At 38.2% G+C, this 21,154-nt stretch overlaps 1 protein-coding gene across 1 annotated transcript in view; it reads right to left on the minus strand.

The window, feature by feature from the left end:
- Positions 1 to 21,154, minus strand: part of CNTNAP2 (contactin associated protein 2) — a 2,303,447-nt gene that overhangs the window by 1,028,878 nt on the left and 1,253,415 nt on the right. The window contains exon 11 of the mRNA XM_078343568.1: positions 9,934 to 10,105. Within this exon, the coding sequence (XP_078199694.1) occupies positions 9,934 to 10,105 (172 nt within the window). The remainder of the gene's footprint in view (positions 1 to 9,933; positions 10,106 to 21,154) is intronic.

Below are 21,154 nucleotides of genomic sequence, written 5' to 3' on the forward strand. Positions count from 1 at the left end.
AAAAAAGGAGGTGTCAGACCTAGGGGCGGCAGTTGAGAGTCAGCAAGATTCAAGTGAAAGAGAAAGGAAATCTGACATAAAAACCACCATCACTATAGAACATTAATATTTGTGAGACAGGCCTTCCCTTTACTATGGTAGATACAGTTCTGAGGCATTTTAAGTCAAACTTTTGGTTTTGCTTCTTTTTCTTCAATTTTTTTTTTCTTACACTATGCCTGTCTTACCGGGGGGTCAATGACATTTATTATACAAAGTGGGTTCTAGGAGCATTCACCTCTAGACTCTAGGCTGAAACAAAAAGTTAACATGTGAACTTAATTTTGTCAAAGTAGTCTAAAACCAAGAAGGGGCCAGGCACGGTTGCTCACGCCTGTAATCCCAGCACTTTGGGATGCCAAGGCAGGCGGATCACCTGTGGTCAGGAATTCAAAGACCAGCCTGACCAGCACGGAGAAACCCGGTCTCTACAAAAAATACAAAATTAGTTGGGCATGGTGGTGAATGCCTGTAATCCCAGCTACTCTGGAAACTGAGGCCAGAGGATTGCTTAAACCTGGCAGGGGGAGGTTGCGGTGAGTTGAGATCACGCCGCTGCACTCCAGCCTTGGCAGCAAGAGCAAAACTGCATCTCAAACAACAACAAAAATCTCAAGAAGCTTTTGATAGAAAAAAGCTATATTTTTGAGAGCAAATCAGGCACTTTAAGCATTAAGACATACAAGCCAAACAGCCAAACAAGTGTTAAAACAGTGTAGAGTCTGATCAATCATCTTCCCTTCAATACCTCAGCATTCAGTCCCAGGAGGTTCTGTCTACTGGTTGGTGTGATCTTCAATAAGTATTTGTTGACTGAATCAACCCCATCCATAAACTAAAAAAAGTAACTGAGAAGAAGTCTCAGTCAATTTGGTTTATTTTGCCAAGGTTAAGGATGTTCCCATGACACTTCCTCAGGAAGATCTGATGACATGTGGCCAAGGTGGTTGGGGTACAGCTTGGGTTTATATGTTTTAGGGAGACATGAGACAACAATCAATACACGTAAGATGCACGTTGGTTCCATCTGGAAAGGCGGGACAACTCAAAGCAGGAACTTTCAGATTATAGGTAGATTTAAATATTTTCCGATTGGCAACTGGGTGAAAGAGTTATTATTTAAAGATTTGGAATTAATAGAAACAAAAGTCTGGGTTAGCATAAAGGGTTGTGGGGACCACACTTTGATCATGCAGATGAAGCCTCCAGATAGTAGGCATCAGAGAGAATGGATTGTCAATGTTTCTTATCAGACTTAAAGAGACTGTTCTGTCCGTCTTAAGGCCTCTGTGCTGATGTTTGTGAGGCATGTCTGACCTCCACTTCCCATCATGGCCTAAACTAGTTTTTTTTGAGACGGAGTTTTGCTCTTGTTACTCAGGCTGAAGTGCAATGGCGGGATCTTGGCTCACTGCAACTTCCGCCTCCTGGGTTCAGGCAATTCTCCTGCCTCAGCCTTCTGAGTAGCTGGGATTACAGGCACGCACCACCATGCCCAGCTAATTTTTTGTATTTTTAGTAGAGACAGGGTTTCACCATGTTGACCAGGATGGTCTTGATCTCTTGACCTCATGATCCACTCGCCTTGGCCTCCCAAAGTGCTGGGATTACAGGCTTGATTTTTTTTTTTTTTTTTTTAGGATTATTTGGAATATTCTTGGCTTAGGGAAGGGTCCATCAGTCAGTTTGAGGGCTTAGAATTTTATATTTGGTTTATACAACAGAGACTTAGGAATCCAATAATGGCCTCTGAGGGTCTACTGTACAGACAGCCTCATGTCAGGCTGAGTGGCTGTGCTAAGCAGATACGGAGAGATGGCATGCTGGAGCATGGGAGTGCAGCCTAAGGAGTGCACTCCCCATTGCCTAACCTCTCCCCAGCAACACATATGCCATGATTCATTTCAGCTTGTATATTGTCTCCAAAAGATATAGAAATCACTGTGTGTCTTTATAGGGCCTATCCAGTGCTTAGTTGGCTGATAGATCAGATGAAGGTGTTAGGGGAAAAAAGACATAGAGTGTATAGTTACCAACCATCCTAGTTTACCCAGAACTGAGGGCTTTCTCCAGATGCAGGACTCTCAATGCTAAAACCAAAAGGGACTCAGACATGCCAGAAATGGCTGTCACCTTACACAGATCCCAGATCCTAAGTCCAGCAATAGCCATGTCATATCCGAAGGCCAGCAGGAACAGCTGTCATGATAGTGGGTGGCAGGGACAGAGGTGGGACCCTGACGACAAACCAGGCTGGGGACTCTCAGGGAGCTCAGAGGGAACCTCAGTGGAGCAGGTGGGACAGACCCCACCCCTGTGGTGAAGTGGTATTGCACAAGCTGACCCCAACCCAAGCCATGCTAGGTTGTCTGGGAGAACTCTTGACAGCTACAAAGGAAGTTTCCCTTTGGTTGAGATCGACTCCCATGTTGACTGACTAGACACAGAATGGAGTGATTACGGTACCAATATGTATGTGTTCAAGTATTTATCTTTGCTGCTATGGACCAGAAATGGGGACTTAGCGAATGAAGACAAATTTTAGAAAATGATAAATGTTATAAGTTTTCTTCATCTAAGTTATAAATGCAAATTTTAAACCTGCTTTTATAGAAACTCATGACCTCCTTTGTATTAGTCCATTTTCATAGTTCTGCTATAAAGAACTGCCTGAGACTGGGCAATTTATAAAGAAAAGAGGTTTAATGACTCACAGTCCTGCATGGCTCAGGAGGCCTCAGGAAACTTATAATTATGGGAGAAAGCAAGAGGAGGCAAGGCACGTCTTACATGGCAGCAGGAGGGAGTGAATGAAGGGAAAAGTGCCACACTTTTAAACTATCAGATCTCATGAGAACTCACTCGCTATCATGAGAACAGCAAGGGGGAAATCAACCCCATGATCCATTCCCCTCCCACCAGTCCCCTACCCTGTCACATGGTGATTACAAATCAAATTGAGATTTGGGTGAGAATACAGAGTCATACCATATCATCCTTCTTTAATTTTTTTTTTAAATTTTACTTTAGGTTCTGGGGTACATGTGCAGATCATGCAGGATTGTTGCATAGGTACATACATGGCAAGGTGTTTTGCTGCCGCCATCCCCCCATTACCTATATCTGTAATTTCTCCCATGTTATCTCTTCTCCCATCCCCCTTTCCCTCCCCACCCCACCCAACAGACCCCAGTATATAATGCTCCCCTCCCTGTGTCCATGTGTTCTCATTGTTCAACACCTGCCTGTGAGTGGGAACATGTGGTGTTTGATTTTCTGTTCTTGTGTCAGTTTTCTGACACAAGAGAATGATGGTTTCCAGTTTCATCCATGTCCCTACAAAGGACATGAACTCATCGTTATTATGGCTACATAGTACTCCATGGTGTATATGTGCCACATTTTCCTTGTCCAGTCTATCGTCAGTGGGCATCTGGGTTGGTTCTAGGTCTTTGCTATTGTAAACAGTGCTGCAGCAAACATATGTGTGCCTGTGTCTTCATAATGGAACCATTTATAGTCCTTTGGGTATATATCCAAAAATGGGATTGCTGGGTCAAATGGAATTTCTACTTCTAGGTCCTTGAGGAATTGCTGTACTTTCTTCTACAATGGTTGAATTATTTTACACTCCCAGCAACAGTGTAAAAGTGTTCCTATTTCTCCACATCCTCTCCAGCATCTGTTGACTCTCGATTTTTTAATGATTGCCATTCTAACTGGCATGAGATGGTATCTCAGTGTGGTTTTGATTTGCATTTCTCTAATGACCAGAGATGATGAGCATTTTTTCATATGTTTGTTGGCCTCATATATGTCTTCTTTTGAAAAGTGTCTGTTCATCCTTTTTGACTGCTTTCATTCACCTTTTCAACAGAGTCAATTTAGTTTTGATATATTTTCATTTCTCATCTACCTAACCCTCATTTAAATGTTCTTATAAAAGTTCATTTATCATTTTCTTTCAAAGAAAAAACAAACTGGATAGATGTTCTTGAAAATGAACCATTCAATTAAAAAAAAAAAAGCAAAAAACAAAAAAACCCAAGTCTGTGATTATATACTTCATCCAGAAATCTAATGAAGATTTAATTGCTAGCTCTGGAATAGGATCTAGTCTATTCACAATTTCTCAAGTGGTAATTTTGTAGGCTGTGTTTAAGTTGGGACATTTGCATTTCCTTTTCCACTCTCTGTGTTATCTGGGATGCTTACTGATTTTGTTTCTTAATGTATTTTTAATATATTTACAAGGGAGGTAGCAGGAAAGAGCAGAGTATTCTAGTTTTAATGAACCACTTTTTACTAGTGCTGACTTTAACAATATGAATTTGCTTTGGCCTCTAAACAGCTATATCATCCCCAAATTCCAATCTCTAGGGGACGTCACTAAAATGTAACTTAATACACTCCAAAATAAATGTATCATCTTTTCTTTCAAAGTCATTTCCATATTTGGGAATTTGTTCTTCTGTATTCTGGTAAAATGATGGTACTGGTTAATTTTAGAAGTGGAGGCTAGGGAAAAGGCAGGTGCTTCTGGCTCCAAGAAAAGTAAAACTTAACTCATAATTACTTAAATAAATCATAGTTGATATTTTTCACATACAAATTTGTATCAGTGGCTGCTTGATCTATGGTTTTTTTTGACCCTACAGCTCTGGGCAATAAGGTCTCATTTAACCAAGGACGGAGGAGAGCAAGAGGCAACTGTGTCAGGAGAAAAAAAGCTTTCCCAAGAACAGCACAGCTGACTTCTGCTTGGCTCTCAGCAGCCAGGATGGTGTCTCATCTCTGCTTCTGCCTAGTATAAGGTAAAAAAAATGTTCCTCTGGCAGCTGAGCTGTGAAGAGTGCTCTTAGGATTGAAATAGAAAGCACAAATGCAAAATGGACTTAACTATTACTCACAAAAGAGAAAAATATTGTCAAACCAAGCATGATCACCACCTAATTAAGCTCAAAATATGTGAACATCAGCTTCTTCTTACCCATGCATCCTGGCTACAGTCACAGAAAATCAAATCAAACAATAACTCTACACCAATTCACAAGTTCTAAGGCCAATGTCTGTTGTAGCAACTCACCTAGTTTAGAAATTCTAACCAATACCTGCAAGAACTGACTCATTCCAGCCCTTGATACCCTCCCTGACTCTCCCCAGTGTCCATCCCTCCCCATCCCTACCCCCAGTTTGAAATGTCCTATGGTTCTCCTCATGAATCTGTCTTGAGGGAGGAAGTGAATGAACCTAACTTTGGCTCAAAGAATGTTTCTGAAGGTTTGGGCTCTCAGGTTTTCACACCTGAAAGGAGGCTGGAGAGAAAAAGATTGAGAAGAGCTGAATCAGGACTCTCAAAATGTTTGCCACAAGCCGTCAGTAATGTAAGGATTCTAGGAATGAATAAAAGAAAGCAACAATGCAAAGAGAAACAAAAGTGTTATCTCTGGGTATTTTACCATTCTCAGAGAATGTTTTAGTAACTGAAGGTTTGATGACAATCTGCCTCTGTAAGAGCAGAATATCACTGAGGGGCTCAAGCTAGCAGCTTCCATTGTTAGAGGGCACTTCCCGCCCACTTCCCACACCACTGCCCCTTCCAGTTCTATGACTGCTTATGAAATGTAGCTAAAGATACCAAAGACCCTCAATAGTTACACAAAACGGCTTCTGTCAGATACAGAGGTTTATTGTGTAACCTACAGACCCAGGCTCGTTACACACATATATCCAACTGTCTTCTTGATGCTTCTACTTAGATGTCCAGGAGACGTTTCAACTCATGTCCAACATTGAATTTCTGACTTACTTTTTCTTTAGCCCCCTTGACTAATCTCTTCTGTGACTAGCCTTCTCAATCTGAGGAGATGGCATCTCCTTTCTTCCTGCTGCTCTTACCAAATCATTTGGATTTATCCCTATTTTCTCTATTTCTCTCACATTCCATATCTAATTTGTCAAGGAACTCTACTGACTCTGCCTCCAAAATATATTCAGAATTGACCGCTTCTCACTACTTCTAGTTGCAGAAATGGGGCAATTGCCAAGTCTCATTACTTCATCTCACTACATCTCACTACCCTGGTCTACGCTACAAGCATCTGTCACCTGGATTACAATGGCATTGTTTTAGTTAGCCTCCTGCTTCTAGCTTTCTTGCTCCCACAGCCCAGATTCATCCTTTTAAGATGTGAGCTACATCATGTTGCTCTATTCAGAGCTACAAATGCTCCTGTATTTCTCCAAAATAAAGGCTACACCCTTACAATAACCCACAAGTCTGCAGGGCTTGTTCTGCTCTCTATTCCTTCAATTATTTTTGACCTCTTAAACTTGTCACCCTGGCTTCCATACTGATCCTGGATCACACAAACGACTCTTTTGTTGTCTGTGATCTCTGGATCAAATGTTCTTTCCCTGCGTTAGTACATTCAGTTACCTCTTTCGAGTCTTGCACTAATATTTTCAGTGGAGGCTTATCCTGATCAACCTATTTAAACCACAAATCAACTCCTTGATCTACTGACATCCAGTCCTCTTGACTTTGCTTTAGTAATTTTACCCATAATTTTTTTCCTTCTCACTTACTAGATTATTTACTTGTTAATTCTAGTTTGTCATCTGTCCTCCCTTTCCTCCACCATGTGACCCTAGAATTTTCAATCCTCTTTATCTTTCCTATTCAAGGATTTATTCCAAGTGTCTAGAATAGCTTGACATCTAGTATGCACTCAGAAAATAAATATCGAATGCATAATTCTATAGCTTGTCATGCTTGCTCTTTCCTTGATTCAAAGCTGTGTTCGGAAAATAAACATGTGAGCAAAACAAGCCACATGCAAATCCACACACAAAGCAAAAAAGAAAGTTCAAATCATAGGGTATTCCAATACAACACAGAAACACTCCTTCAGAACCATCTTCCCCTAACTGTTTCCCTAAGTTCTGCTCATCGAATCACTGCAGCTGTGACTATTATCTCCAAATGTTTTATAAAAGTCAGGCTTGTGTAGCTCTTCTATTTTTTTTAAACCTATGTTCTCATTTATACTTCTTTTCTTCCTCTCTCAAAAATAACTCTCAAATCAATCAAGCTGGTAATGGGAAGGAGAAAAGTAAGAAAGAACCAATGTAGGCTTCTTTTTGGAGAATCTGGGTAATCTGAAAAGAAAGTTGTAGATAAGCAGTAGTCTTAGTGAGGAGAAAGTTGTAGATAAGCAAAGTCTTAGGAGAAAGAATCAAGCAGAGATGTGCTGGGGGTGGGTGTATTGTTAAAGGCTTATCTGGATACATCACTGCTCTATGAGGACAAATTAAAACCACTGGTACTTTTACCTGAAAAGTTACAGATGAACGGTGATACTGTCAACACACTCTTCAGTGGTTTAAGTGAAGTAAAAATAGTCCTGTCTCACACCTATGCAAGTACAACACTCCACGCTTAAGGTTTTGAATAGGGAACATTTTAGGTGGCTAAAGGAATCTGCTGTTTCACACATTGCTATTTCATGTACAGATGTTGTTGCCTTAAAAAACAGGATAAGCTAAAAATAGGTTCCATAATGGGTTTAGAAAATGCATGGAGATGTGTCACAGGTGACTACTTCCCTGCAGCTAATCCTCTCATTTGTCATCCTAAAGAAAAAGAAAGGTGTGAACTTTGTTCTTTTAGCTACAGGAAACTTTGCAAGATGAATATTGGGCCTGACCCATTTTGGCAAAAAAAAAAATATATATATATATTTTGTTTATCTTTGTATCTGCGAAAAATCGAAATACGTGCTCTCTTTCTTTTTCTTACTTTCTTTCTTGTTTTTTTTTTTTTTTTTTTTTTTGAGTTGGAGTTTCGCTCTGTTACCCAGGCTGGAGTGCAATGGCGCGATCTCTGCTCACCGCAACATCCGCCGCCTGGGTTCAGGCAATTCTTCTGCCTTAGCCTTCTGAGTAGTTGGGATTACAGGCATGTACCACCATGCCCAGCTAATTTTTTGTATTTTTAGTAGAGACGGGGTTTCTCCCTGTTGACCAGGATGGTCTCAATCTCTTGACCTCATGATCCACCTGCCCCGGCCTCCCAAAGTGCTGGAATTACAGGCTTGAGCCACTGTGCCTGGCCCCGTATTCTCTTTTCTATACCATCCCTTGTGTTGGACTTCCCACCAGGAGTATCATCCTACATTTTCTTCATTTACCAAAATCTCATTCATTCTTTTGGGGCCAATTTAATTCCTGTCTCCTTTGGAAGAAAACATTAATATCTCAACACATCACCCTTCGTTCTTTAGTAGCAAACCATATACAATGCCCAGGAACACGATGTTTGGAGAGAAACAGTAACACATTATCCAGCCCATTTACAAAGCTGAAAGAGGTAATGACATTATTGTATCATCACAGCTACTGATCTGAAAAAAAGAGTAGACACTAAAAAACTCCACAGCTATTATGAAGAATTTTTTTGTATAAAACAATTATAAAATGTAATTATCTCAAATAAGAACAAATGATCTCTAAAACATTCATCTCAGCTTTTCTGATTATTGCTGCCACTTGCTCTAGGCAGAAATAATAGCTGATACATTATTAATGGCTCAAAAATTAGGAGTCTATTTCCATTAAAATTGTTCACTATTCTATTTAGATATAAACCATTTAGGCTACTAAGATCAGTATTTGCATACATGAATATAAATAAGCAGCATACTATGTCATAAAGTCTTATTACAAACACGTGAAGCCTTTATAATAGTTATATTGTATAGTCACCATAAACTGTAATGTACCATTCACAGGAACGCCATTTTACTCAGATTATATGGAAGCAGACTTACTTCAAAATAGATTATTTTATATGTTTGTAAAATTCATTATTGAGTGACTTCTTAAAGTATTTCCTCGTGAATAAAATAAATTTGTTAAAGGCTTAAACATTTTGTTGTGGTCAGAAGTGAGATAGGATTAATATCTTATTTCAAAACTTAAGAACTTTCACCTACTTGGATAACTGAGATAATGAGAAAAAAAAAAAGAACTTTTATCTTCTCAAAACACAAAATTAATAAAATGAGTTTTCAGAATATGATAGTTCTTCCACAAAAGATTTGTATATATTTTAGAAAATCACATAAATTCACTAGGTTAATGTCAAACCATATATGGTCTGTTTGGAGACAAAAACATCTCAAAATCAAACTTTTTCATAGTGGAATGAAAGACACTTTCTAGAAGTATGCTAAGGTAGTGTATGCAGTACAATCATAATATTTCACATAAAAGTTGCGTCTTTCCACTGTGTGAGAATACAATAAAAGTTTTTATTAAAAATTCTTCTCAGATTTGCAAAACCAATAAAGATTTGATTTTGTTATATTTTAATATGTGTATTTTGTAAGCTGAATCAGTTACTCTAAATATTATGCTTCATAAATATCCATATTGCCCACTGACAGTTTTGTAATATTCCTTTTTCTTCAGAAGTGGGTTTTGGAGGGAACATGTAGAGGCCAAGTCATGATTGAGACAGAAAGAGAATGGACACTTCTGCTTGTAGACATAGAAAGCAAAACCGAAAATCAACTCTCAGAGTTTCTCTACCACACGGCTGTTGCTTACAAAACTACTTGTTTAAAGCTCAGATTCTCTGATTGAAGGCTGTTGAACAAATGCAACCCCACAATGTGTTTTATCATATATACATATATCCACATACAAACATAAACATCGTCACAGCTAATACCACAAATATACTACAATACATATTTTGAATGGTAATTCCCACCTTACCTGTGTTTCTTTAATCTTTATTTTTTCTTTTGGCGTCTTCACTGGTCTCTCAACAGAAACATAGGTTTGGAAAGTTTGGACAATGTGAGGTAGGATGGAAAAATCATTTACCTGTCTATGATCGCACACATGTCAATGCTGACATTTGCAAAACTTCCTGGCTTCCTTTGTGCCACTTCATATAAATTTACAAGTTGATCATCCACTTGAATGAGCTGCATGCATCCTTGGAATGAAGGCTGAAGAACAGAGTGACTTGAGTTATTCATCTGGTTCAGAAAACCTGTGAAACAGAAGAAATGGGAATGTAAATCGGGTGTACAGTATGCTTCACTAAAATTCTTGTGGGTATTTTACCTGACCACAGGCATTGCATCCAACTACCTTTTCTCTGATCCTTGCTCATGTTATATTCAGTGTCGAAGAAGAAAGTTTTTTAAGAAAGTGCGATTATTACAGAGGAAGAAGTCAGGGTTGAATGTAATGGGTTACCAGGTCAATGTTTGCCTCTGGGGTCTTCTGTCACTCAAATTTTCTCTTTTGACATCTTCTTTCTCACTCTCACATCTTTCTGTCCCTCTGCTGTCAAAGACTCACTGTTATGCTTCCTCTGCTGAGCCAGCCCTCAGAGATTAGGACACAAAGCTTTAGAACTTTCCCAACCATCCAACTTCCTTCTTCTTGTATCTTTGATGTTTATTTCTATTTTCTTAATTCCCTATTGCCTGTTATTGAGATGTCAAATAAGCTAAACTTACTATTATGAAGTAAAGTAGATCAGTGTGTAATTCATTACAAGGAAATATTTGCATTACAGATGCTTTTTTAATTTATAAAATCCAGGGGAACATTATAAGGAAATAAATTTAGGCATAAAGGTCTCCCACCCTACTTTGAATATATATCTTATACATAATATGTTATAAATAATATACCATGATATAGTATAAATACTAGTACATAATAACAGATGGAACTAAAATTAAAAGAGTAAATAACAAGAATAAACACAAACACACACACACAGTAAATACTGCTGATTCTATTAGGAAATAGAATACACACAACAATTTTGAAATCAGATATTAAGAGTTTATTGTTAAATAACTTTGAGAGATCGCAAATCAATTACTATCATATCTTTTTAAGAGAAACATGCATAATTGGGTAGAAACATGCATTGTGGATTGAAAATGTGTAGGCCATAAGAGAATGACATTTTTCAATCCCATTAAGTATCTCCAGAAAGTCCCGAAAGCTTCTACTTCACATGTTGCTCAACACACCAAATCTGCCTACTGGGAAAATTTAAACTGTACTAATCTGTCTGCTTACAAATCTAAAGTTATTCACACATTCACTTCATCTATTACATTTGCAACAGCAAACTATTTATATAAAATAGGTTGGAACCAAATACACCATAAACAGATAAAAGCGAATTTTCAATAAAAACAGAAATTGGCCATTATATTAGCCTGTTCTCATGTTGCTAATAAAAACATGCCCGAGGCTGGGTGATTTATAAAGAAAAGAGGTTTAATTGAGTCACAGTTCAGAATATCTGGAGAATTATGGAAACTTACAATTATGGAAGTAAGTTACTTAGGAAACTTACTCAGGAAACTTATAATTATGGAAGAAGGGAAAGCAAACGTGTCCTTCCTCACATGGCAGCAGCAAGGAGAAGTGTCGAGCAAAATGGGGAAAAGATCTTTATAAAACCATCAGTTATCATGAGAACTCACTATCATAAAATGATAGAATTACCTCTGGGTGGGTCCCTCCCATGACATGTGGGGATTATGGGAACTACAATTCAAGATGAGATTAAGGTGGGGTCACAGCCAAATTATATCAGCCATTAAGTGATATGCTATTCTATTTTTTATTACTAAGGTTAGTAGTTTAGTATAGCAGAAACCTTTCTCTCTTCATTAATGGATTACAATATTTAAAGTCCACTAACTGTCATTTTAATCTCCTTTACGGGTTAGTCACAGAGGTATATATTATTTTCCATTAACACAATACTGTATAAAAACAGGATTGTATTTGAATTAGTTTCTTGACTTAGAAAAATCAATATAAGGCTCTATTTTAATGTTAATATATGGTACGTGTGTGTGTGTGTGTGTATTTTCTAGTCAGCCATATTTTTTTTCATTTTCACTTAGTCCCTTCAGAAAGATGCTAATTTTAGATAAATGATCTGTTTAGATGAGTTGTATGCACACATGATTTTCAATTGCTTAATCAAGAAAAAATTGAATAGAGTGTAATATCTAAACTTAGCAGAGAGAAAACATCCAGTTGTAGCTTACTGACCACTCTTAAGAAGACTCATTTGTTTCTGGCTTTTTTTTTTTTTTTTTAATAATTGGGAGTCTCACCATATCCACACTACCTTTGAAAGATTTCAAAATGAATGGATCTATCTGTGAAAATAAAAGCTACTCTGAAGCACAGCAGCTGCATAAACACCAATTACTAAAAATTGGAGATAATTAAGATTGTAAAACAAGCCTTCAGCAGTCACTCATAACAATGTTCTGTTGAATCTTAGTAATTTTGAAGCTTGAAATGGTCAAGTCCTTTTATTTTCCAATAGGAGATATGTTCTAGGAGAAGATAATTATAGGACAAAATACTACATATTTATTAATTTTTTATTATCTTTACATATTCCAAGAGGGACATCATTAAGCTCTGCCTCCTGATTTCACAACCTTTGTTGTCCCCTTCTATAATCAATTAGGCTTGACTTCTGTGAACAATAGAAAACTCTGCAAGTGGTGGGAGTATGTGACTTCTCAAGCTTATTTCCAACTTAGTCTCTGATATTGCTTACTTTGTGGAAAGTCAACCACTATGCCATATGCAGTCTTCTGGAGAGGCCCAGGAGAAGTAATATATATTCATCATGGTTTGAAATTAATTTTCAGGTGCTATGTTATGCAACAATAGATATTGAATAAAGAATTTGATGTTCAGATATGCCATACAGGTTGCTGTGAATGCTATTAATTCATTCCTTTTTATGTCTGAGTAGTATTCCATCATATATATGTGCCACAGTTGAACATTTGAGCTGGTTTCAAATTTTCACAATTGTGAATCATGCTGTTATAAACATGTGTTTTTGTGTGTGTGTGTGTGTGTGTGTGTGTGTGTATATGTAGTATCAGTGTATATATATATATATGCAGTATCAGTATATATATATATATGTAGTATCAGCATATATATATATGTAGTATCAGTATATATATATGGAATTGGAGACTATTATTCTAAGTGAAATAACTCAGGAATGGAAAACCAAGCATTTCATGTTCTCACTCATAAGTGGGAGCTAAGCTATGAAGATGCAAAGGCATAAGAATAATAAAATGGACTTTGCAGACTCAGGGAGGAAGGGTGGAAGCATGTCAAGGGATAAAAGACTACAAACTGGGTTCAGTGTATACTGCTTAGGTGATGGGTGTGCCAAAATCTAACAAATCGTCACTAAAGAACTTATTCATGTAGCCAAATACCACCTGTTACCCCAAAAACCTATGGAAATAAAAATTGAAAATCAAATAAAATACATTACATCCCCCTCCCTAAAAAAACCTTTTGATACTGGGAAAGAATTATAACAGAAACCTAAAATCTAAAAACGTGGCAGTTATTTAGGGGCAGGAATTAGTGGGATAGGCCTTAAAAGAAGCTTGATGGCTCATGAGGAGCTGCCAGTAATGACTTCAAGGAAGGTGAGGAAACTGTTACTGGAAATGGGAGAAAATTAGATCTTTGCTATGTTGTGGTGGAACGTTTAGCTACATTGCTGTTTGTGATAATGTGGAAAATAAAATATATACTTAAATGAAATTGTGTAATCTAGCTAAGGACATTTCCAGGTAGAGTACTGAAGGAGCCATCTGGCATCTTCTTTCTGTTAGAATAAATGAAAAAAATATGAAAGACATAAAGCTAAGTAACTATTGAAAATGAAGAAGCCAGGCGTTAATAAATTTTAAAGTAAAATGCTCTTTGAATTCCAGTCTCTTCAGATGGTGAACAATGCAAAAATTAAGAAATCACATTCCTAAGCAAAGATCAAATTCAAGGAAAATGTGGTCTAAAGATGACTAGGAAGTATGATTATAAAATCTATGCAAATACCTGAGAAAGATATTAGGTATACATGATAGAACCACTCCAAAAGACAGAAGATTCTCTAAACAGCTTATTGGTATGCTTCACAGATCTTTTCAGTTAAACAATAGGGGTTCTAATAATCTTAAATGCATTTTCCTTTCTGTAGAGGTATAGAAACTCAAGGGGTAGTGGGGGAGATTATATAATTGTGGATATGCCTTTTTAAGTGGAGAAAGCCTGAATAAAATTCATAGAAAGCCCATTCAGTTTTAAGAGAACTGTATTGTTGGTAATACCACCAGCTTGTACTGAAAGAGACAAAGGTGGTACAAAATAGAAAAAGGCCTTCAACCTCCAAACTTTATGGTCAGGAACCTATGCAGCTGTAAACAGAAACAACCTTCTATATAAAAAAGGATGACTTAGAGTGGTAGAACTAAAACAGAGGGCAGAGCAAGAGCCGTGGAAAATCATTTCCAGGAAATAGCATGACTGAGTCCTAATCAAGAATTACCAACATTTGCCTGACTAGATTGCAAAACTGCCATGGACCATTGACTTCTTTGTCACTCTTATTTTTTCCACTTTTGAACAAGATAGACTAATTTGGCTTGTCTGTGCATAATTTACCACTGTATATGTGGTGTGTGGGTGGCATAAAACTTGTTCACAGGTCTTAAGATTGACAACTACACTTCAAAAGTGTACTTGAGAGAATATACCTAAACAGCTTCATTTTCTTTGGAACTCTCTGAGATTCATTTTGGTTTGACTTGACTTAGACAGTGAGGTCCTGGAGTTTGAGCAGATGGTCTGCTGGAGTGAAACTTCCGATAGCTTTTAGAGGAGGTTGGGTGTACTTCATGTGTGCAAGTATGAATCTCTGTGAACTATCGGGTTGAACCCTTGCCATCAATCTTCAAGATGACCATAAGTCTTCACATTATGTTATTTTAAATACCTCTAAATACTTATGGCCTGTGTAGTTCCCTTCCACACTGAATCAGTGCTGACCTGTGTGACACACAGAATATTGCAGTAGTAACAAGGTGATATGATTTCCAAGGTGAAGTATAAAAACATTAGAGGCTGCACCTTGGTCTTTTGATCTCTTACTCTAGGTAAGCCAGCCTAAAAGCCATGGAAACCCTCAAGTAGTGAGATAGAGAGGCACCTAGGAGGGGAACTAAAGCCTATCATCAAGTGCCAGCAGAAGCTTGCCAGCACCGTGAATCTGCAAACTTGAAGTGGAGGCTCCAATCCTAGTCAAGCCATGAGCTAACTGTGGCTCCAGGTAACAAGTTTCTGCAGCCCCATAAGAAATATCAACTCAGAACTGCCCAGCCGAACTGTTCCTACATTGCGGGCCTCTTACAGAAAAGAGATAATAAGTTATTACTATGTCAAGCCACTAAGTTTTGAGGCAATGCACTATGCAGCAATATATAACTAACACAAAGTATAACAAACAAATATTGCTATTTTGTTTCAACATAAATCAAACATAAAGATTACTCACACTTGCAAAACATCATGTAACTGATGGAATATTGACAGTTCCCTTCGCTAACAATGAGTTAAAGGTGTTGGATCTCTGATACTGAAATTCCTGTTACTTCAACTACCTTGGAAACAGAAGAGAACCTCTTATTTATTTTCTGTGTTTGTTTACTTTATGAACAAATACAATTTCAGTAAAAATACTAGTGCATTAGTGTCTGTGATACTTTCAGTGACTACTCCAAAGCTCAGGATTTAACGTATTTAGAAAATTAATAGTGGGATTTTCTGGTAATATAAATTTGCAGGTAGCATTTTGAGGGTCAGAAATGAATAGCTGTAAAATGGAAATAAAGTGAACATAACAAAAAATTGTCAAGTTAGTAAAAATATTACACAGAATAAAGTTAAAACTTTTACATGTTTTTGTTATATTCTTAAATGTTTATGAATTTGGAATAAAAATACAGTATCTATACATGTGTTGTTACTGGTTTCTACAATTTGACAATGTGTTATAACACCCACAGTGAATTGTAATCTTGTCAGTCTTAATTACATCTTACTTTCTGTGTGTTGGAAACGTTCCTTCTTTACAGCAACAGTGTAATTATTTTACTTTACTGGCATGTCTGAAATTTCTGTTTCAAGACTTGCATATAAAAACTTCATAGTTGATTTGAAGTCCACTCAGTATATTGCTTTTCTTGCTGACAAAGAAAACATGTGCATTTTCAGGGTTTTAAAATTTTAATTCAGAAATACATCAGTGAAAAACATGCTGATACTTGTTTTGACTTTAAAATGGCAACCTAAATTGTTGTAAGTTACGATGTTCATCTGATGGGACAGAAAAAGCAAACTATAGACAACAAGGTTGGAAAATTTACCTGTTTCAAACCAAGTGCCTATAAGGGCTTCTCACTTATAAAGTTGGGAAGGTTGGGAGGTCCAAGGGAAGCTGGTGGAATGCTGTAAGGATGTTTGAAACTACCTAGGGTCTTCTTTTCAATATAATCTTAGCAGATTGCACAAAATGTATACTAATCTCTACTGTTTACCCAACCTTCCTGAATAGTAAAAAAAACCATTGAGCAGGGGTGGGAAAAGAGCCTCATGAAAACTAGGGTCCAAGCAAGCAGGGAGATAGAGTGGTCCAGGAAGAGTCTAGTGGTATCCAGGACCCAGGCACTGAGGATGTCCACACAGGATCTCCACTCCATGTGGCTGGGAGACTGGTTACAGTACAGCCTGACTGAGCAAATAAATAAATACATTGAGGACTGTGAAGGCCAAATTATCAAGGTCAAAAAAAGAGTGTACAAATATGAGACATAACAAAGACGGAATGTTCACGCCTGTAATGGCAGCACTTTGGGAAGCTGAGGTGGGCAGATCACAAGGTCAGGAGTTCAAGACTAGCCTGGCCAACATGGTAAAACCCTCTCTGTACTAAAGATATAAAAAATTAGTTGGGCATGGTAGCATGTGCCTGTAATCCCAGCTATTCAGGAAGCTGAAGCAGAAGTGCTTTAACCCAGGAGATGGAGGTTGCAGTGAGCTAAGATCACGCCATTGCACTCCACCCTGGGAGAAAGAGATTCTTTCTCAAAAAAAAAAAAAAAAAAAAAAGAAAGAAAGAAAAGAGAGACAGAATGAACCTTGTGGGTTTGCATTAGAATTTAATCAATTAGTGTAAATTTGTGGTTTTCAGCATATGTAGATAGATACAGAAATAAATATGAATGAAATTGTATATTTAGTCAATATACAGATGGTTCCTATCATCCACGGGGACAGCCTATGAACAGGGTGACTCCCAAAGCCATGAATAGTCCTGTTTTTCAGGTGTTGGTTTCTATGCTCGGCAAAACCAGGGTTCTCTGGAGAAATGATTGATTCTAAGCTGCAACAGGGAAAGTACAACAAGAGTCTGGAATATTTTCCTGCACCAAAAAGTAAAGAAGTGCCCAAAGAATAATGGGGCCATGTCAGAATGACACAGGTTCCAGCCTGAAATGTCTTCTGCTCCCCTAAGGACAATTTGAGTACAAGATATATAATTTGAGTATCAAAAAGAGATTTTGAATATCAAAATTAAAAAGAGAGGAGAAAAAAAGGAAGCTACATATTATATCCTACTGAATAAAATAGGAATCCAAGAGTCCAGCTGTCTAACAATGAATAAATACATAGGAAAAAGAGAAAACTCTTCCAATAGCACTATGCTAAGTAATGCATGTAACAGGAATGCTGGAAGGAGAAAGTCACGATTTGGAAACCATCATATTAATAATTAATTCAGGTAAGGCATATCAATAGGTGCTCAAATAAGTGGGTAAAAGTTTGAAGCAGAACATAGCCTCAAAGTATCTTTTCAAAAATGTTTTTATTTAAAAAATGCTCATAAACCATCCTCATCTAATGAATCAGACCTACTATCTGATAGCATAATAGAAGAAAGATAGTCAGTAACAACTATACATTTTAAAATAACGTAAACAATTGGATTGTTTGTATCTCAAAGGATGAATGCTTGAGATGGACACTCCGTTCCCCGTGATTGCATGCCTGTATCAAAACATCTTATGTACTTCATAAATGTATATATCTACTGTGTACCCCAATATTAAAAATATATATGTTTATTAATTTCAAAGGAGAGTGTAGTCACTTTACAGTGGAGAAACCAGGCAGATACCTTTATAATCAAGTGATGAAAGTTATCACCATGAGTAACAGGACCAACTGACACAGGGGGCTGCCTGATGAGATTCAATGAGAAGAATAATGAATGGCATGTGAGACTCCTACAAAAAATACATGGCTGGGTATAATATCAAGGACACAGCAAACCAACCCAAATTCAGGACAAATAAGAAATGACTGGAATAAAATATTCAAGAATGAGGAGCTAATGAAACTGAAGAAATAACTGATGTGAAGAAATGACTCATGTGAAATGATTATGATTGTCAGAGACTGGATAGTTGTGACAACAGGATGTGACATGTGATCTCAGAGTGGGCTCTTTTGCTGTAATGGACTGATATGGTTTGACCGTGTCCCCACCCAACTGTCATCTTGAATTGTAACTCCCACAATTTCCATGTGTCATGAGAATCATGGTGGTGGGTTTTTCCTGTGCTATTCTTTCTGGTGATAGTGAATAAGTCTCACAAGATCTGATGGTTTTAAAAATGAGGCCGGGCGCAGTGGCTCACACCTGTAATCCCAGCACTTTGGTAGGCCAAGGCAGTTGGATCACAAGGTCAAGAGATGGAGACCTTCCTGGTCAACATGGTGAAACCCCGTCTCTACTAAAAATACAAAAACTTAGCTGGGCATGGTGGCGTGTGCCTCTAATCCCAGCTACTCAGGAGGCTGAGGCAAGAGAATTGTCTGAACCCAGAAGGCAGAGGTCATGGTGAGCCGAGATTGTGCCATTGCACTCCAGCCTGGGTAACAAGAGCGAAACTCCATCTCAAAAAAAAAAAAAATAGGAGTTTCCTTGCACAAGTTCTCACTCTTTGCCTGCCACCATCCATGTAAGATGTGACTTGCTCCTCCTTGCCTTCTGCCATGATTATGAGGTTTCCCCAGGCATGTGGAACTGTTAAGTCCATTAAACCTCTTTCTTTTATAAATTTCCCAGTGTCAGGTATGACTTTATTAGCCGCAGGAAAACAGATAATACAGTACCTTGGTACCAGCAAAGTAGGGTGTGGCTGAAAAGAACCCTGAAATGTGGAAGCAACTTTGGAACTAGTGAGAGGCAGAGGTTGAAACAGTTTGGAGGGGTCAGAAGATAGAAAAATGTGGGAAAGTTTAGAACGCCCTAGAGACTTGTTGAATGGCTTTGACCAAAATGTTGATAACAATATGGACAATGAAATCAAGGCTGAGGTGGTCTCAGATGGAGAAGAGAAACTTGTCAGAAACTTGAGCAAAGGTGACTCTTATTATGTTTGAGCAAAGAGACTGGTGGTACTTTGCCCCTGCCCTAGAGGTTCCTGAAACTTAGAAATATAGAGAGATGATTTAGGGTATCCAACAGAAGCAATTTCTAAGCAGAAAAGCTTTCAAGAGGTGACTTGGATGCTGTTAAAGGCATTCAGTTTTTAAAGGGAAACAGTATAAAAGTTTGGAAAATTTGCAACCTGACAATGTGATAGAAAAGAAAATCCCATTTTCTCAGGAGTTATTCAAGCCTGCTACAGAAATTTGCATCAGTAACAAGGATCCAAATGTTAATCACCAAGACAATGGGGAAAATGTCTTCAGAGCATGTCAGAGAACTTTGCAGCAGCCCCTCCCATCACAGGTTGGAAGTTTAAGGCAGAAAAAATAGTTTCATGGATTGGGCCCAGGGTCCCTCTGCTAAGTGAATTCTAGAGACTTGGTGTCCTGTGTCCCAGCCACTTCAGCTGTGACTAAAAGGGGCCAAGGTACAGCTTGGGCTGTTGCTTTAGAGAACAAAAGCCCCAAGCCTTGGCAGCTTCCATGTTGTATTGAGCCTTTGGATGCACATAAGTCAAGGATTGAGGTTTGGGAGCCTCCACCTAGATTTCAGAGGATGTATGGAAATGCCTGGATGCCCAGGCAGAAGTTTGCTGCAGAGGCAGGACCCCATGAAAAGCCTCTGCTAGGGCAGTGGAGAAGGGAAATGCAGGGTCAGAGGCCCCACACAGTCTCTAATGGAGCTGTGAGAAGAGGGCTATCATCCTCCAGACCACAGAATGGTATATCCACCTACAGCTTGCACTGTGTGCTTGGAAAAGCAAAAGACTCAACACCAGCTCTTGAAAGCAGCCAGGAGCAGAGCCATACCTTGCAAAGCCACAGGGGTGGAGCTGCCGAAAACCATGGAAGCCCACCTCTTGCATCAACATGACCTGAATATGAGACATGAAGTCAAAGATCATTATGGAGCTTTAAGATTTGATGGCCTTGCTAGATTTCTGGACTTGCATAGGGTCTTCAGCCCCTTTGTTTTGACCAATTTCTCTCATTTGGAACAGCTCTATTAACCCAATGCTTGTACCCTCATTCTATCTAGTAAGTAACTAACTTGTTGATTTTAAAGGCTCATAGGCAGAAATGACTTGCCTTGTCTCATATAAGACATTAGACTATGGACCTTTGAGTTAATGCTGAAATGAGTTAAGACTGGGGGACTGTTGGGAAGGCATGGTTGGTTTTGAAATGTGAAGACATGAGATTAGGAAGGGGCCAGAGAAAAAATGATACGGTTTGACTGTGTCCCCAACTCAACTCTCATCTTGAATTGTAACTCCCACAATTCCCACATGTCAATTGAATCATGGGCCTGGGTCTTTCCTGTGTTGTTCTCATGATAGTGAGTAAGTCTCATGAGATGATGGTTTTAAATACAGGAGTTTCCCGGAACAAGTTCTCTCTCTCTGCCCATCACCATCCATGTAAGATGTGACTTGCTCCTCCTTGCTTTCCACCATGATTATGAGGCATCCCTAGCCATGTGGAAATGTGAGTTCATTAAACCTCTTACTTTTTTAAATTGCCCAGTCTTGGGTATGTCTTTATCAGCAGTGTGAAAACACATTAATACAAGGACATTACAAACAAGTAACAAAACTTAAAGGAGGTCTATGGGTAAGGTTATACTAGTGGCCCTTTTATCTTCCTGCAATTTTTTTGGTGAGTT

This window comes from Callithrix jacchus, chromosome 11 (assembly GCF_049354715.1).
Source record: "Callithrix jacchus isolate 240 chromosome 11, calJac240_pri, whole genome shotgun sequence".
In the NCBI taxonomy this organism is placed as follows: domain Eukaryota; kingdom Metazoa; phylum Chordata; class Mammalia; order Primates; family Cebidae; genus Callithrix; species Callithrix jacchus.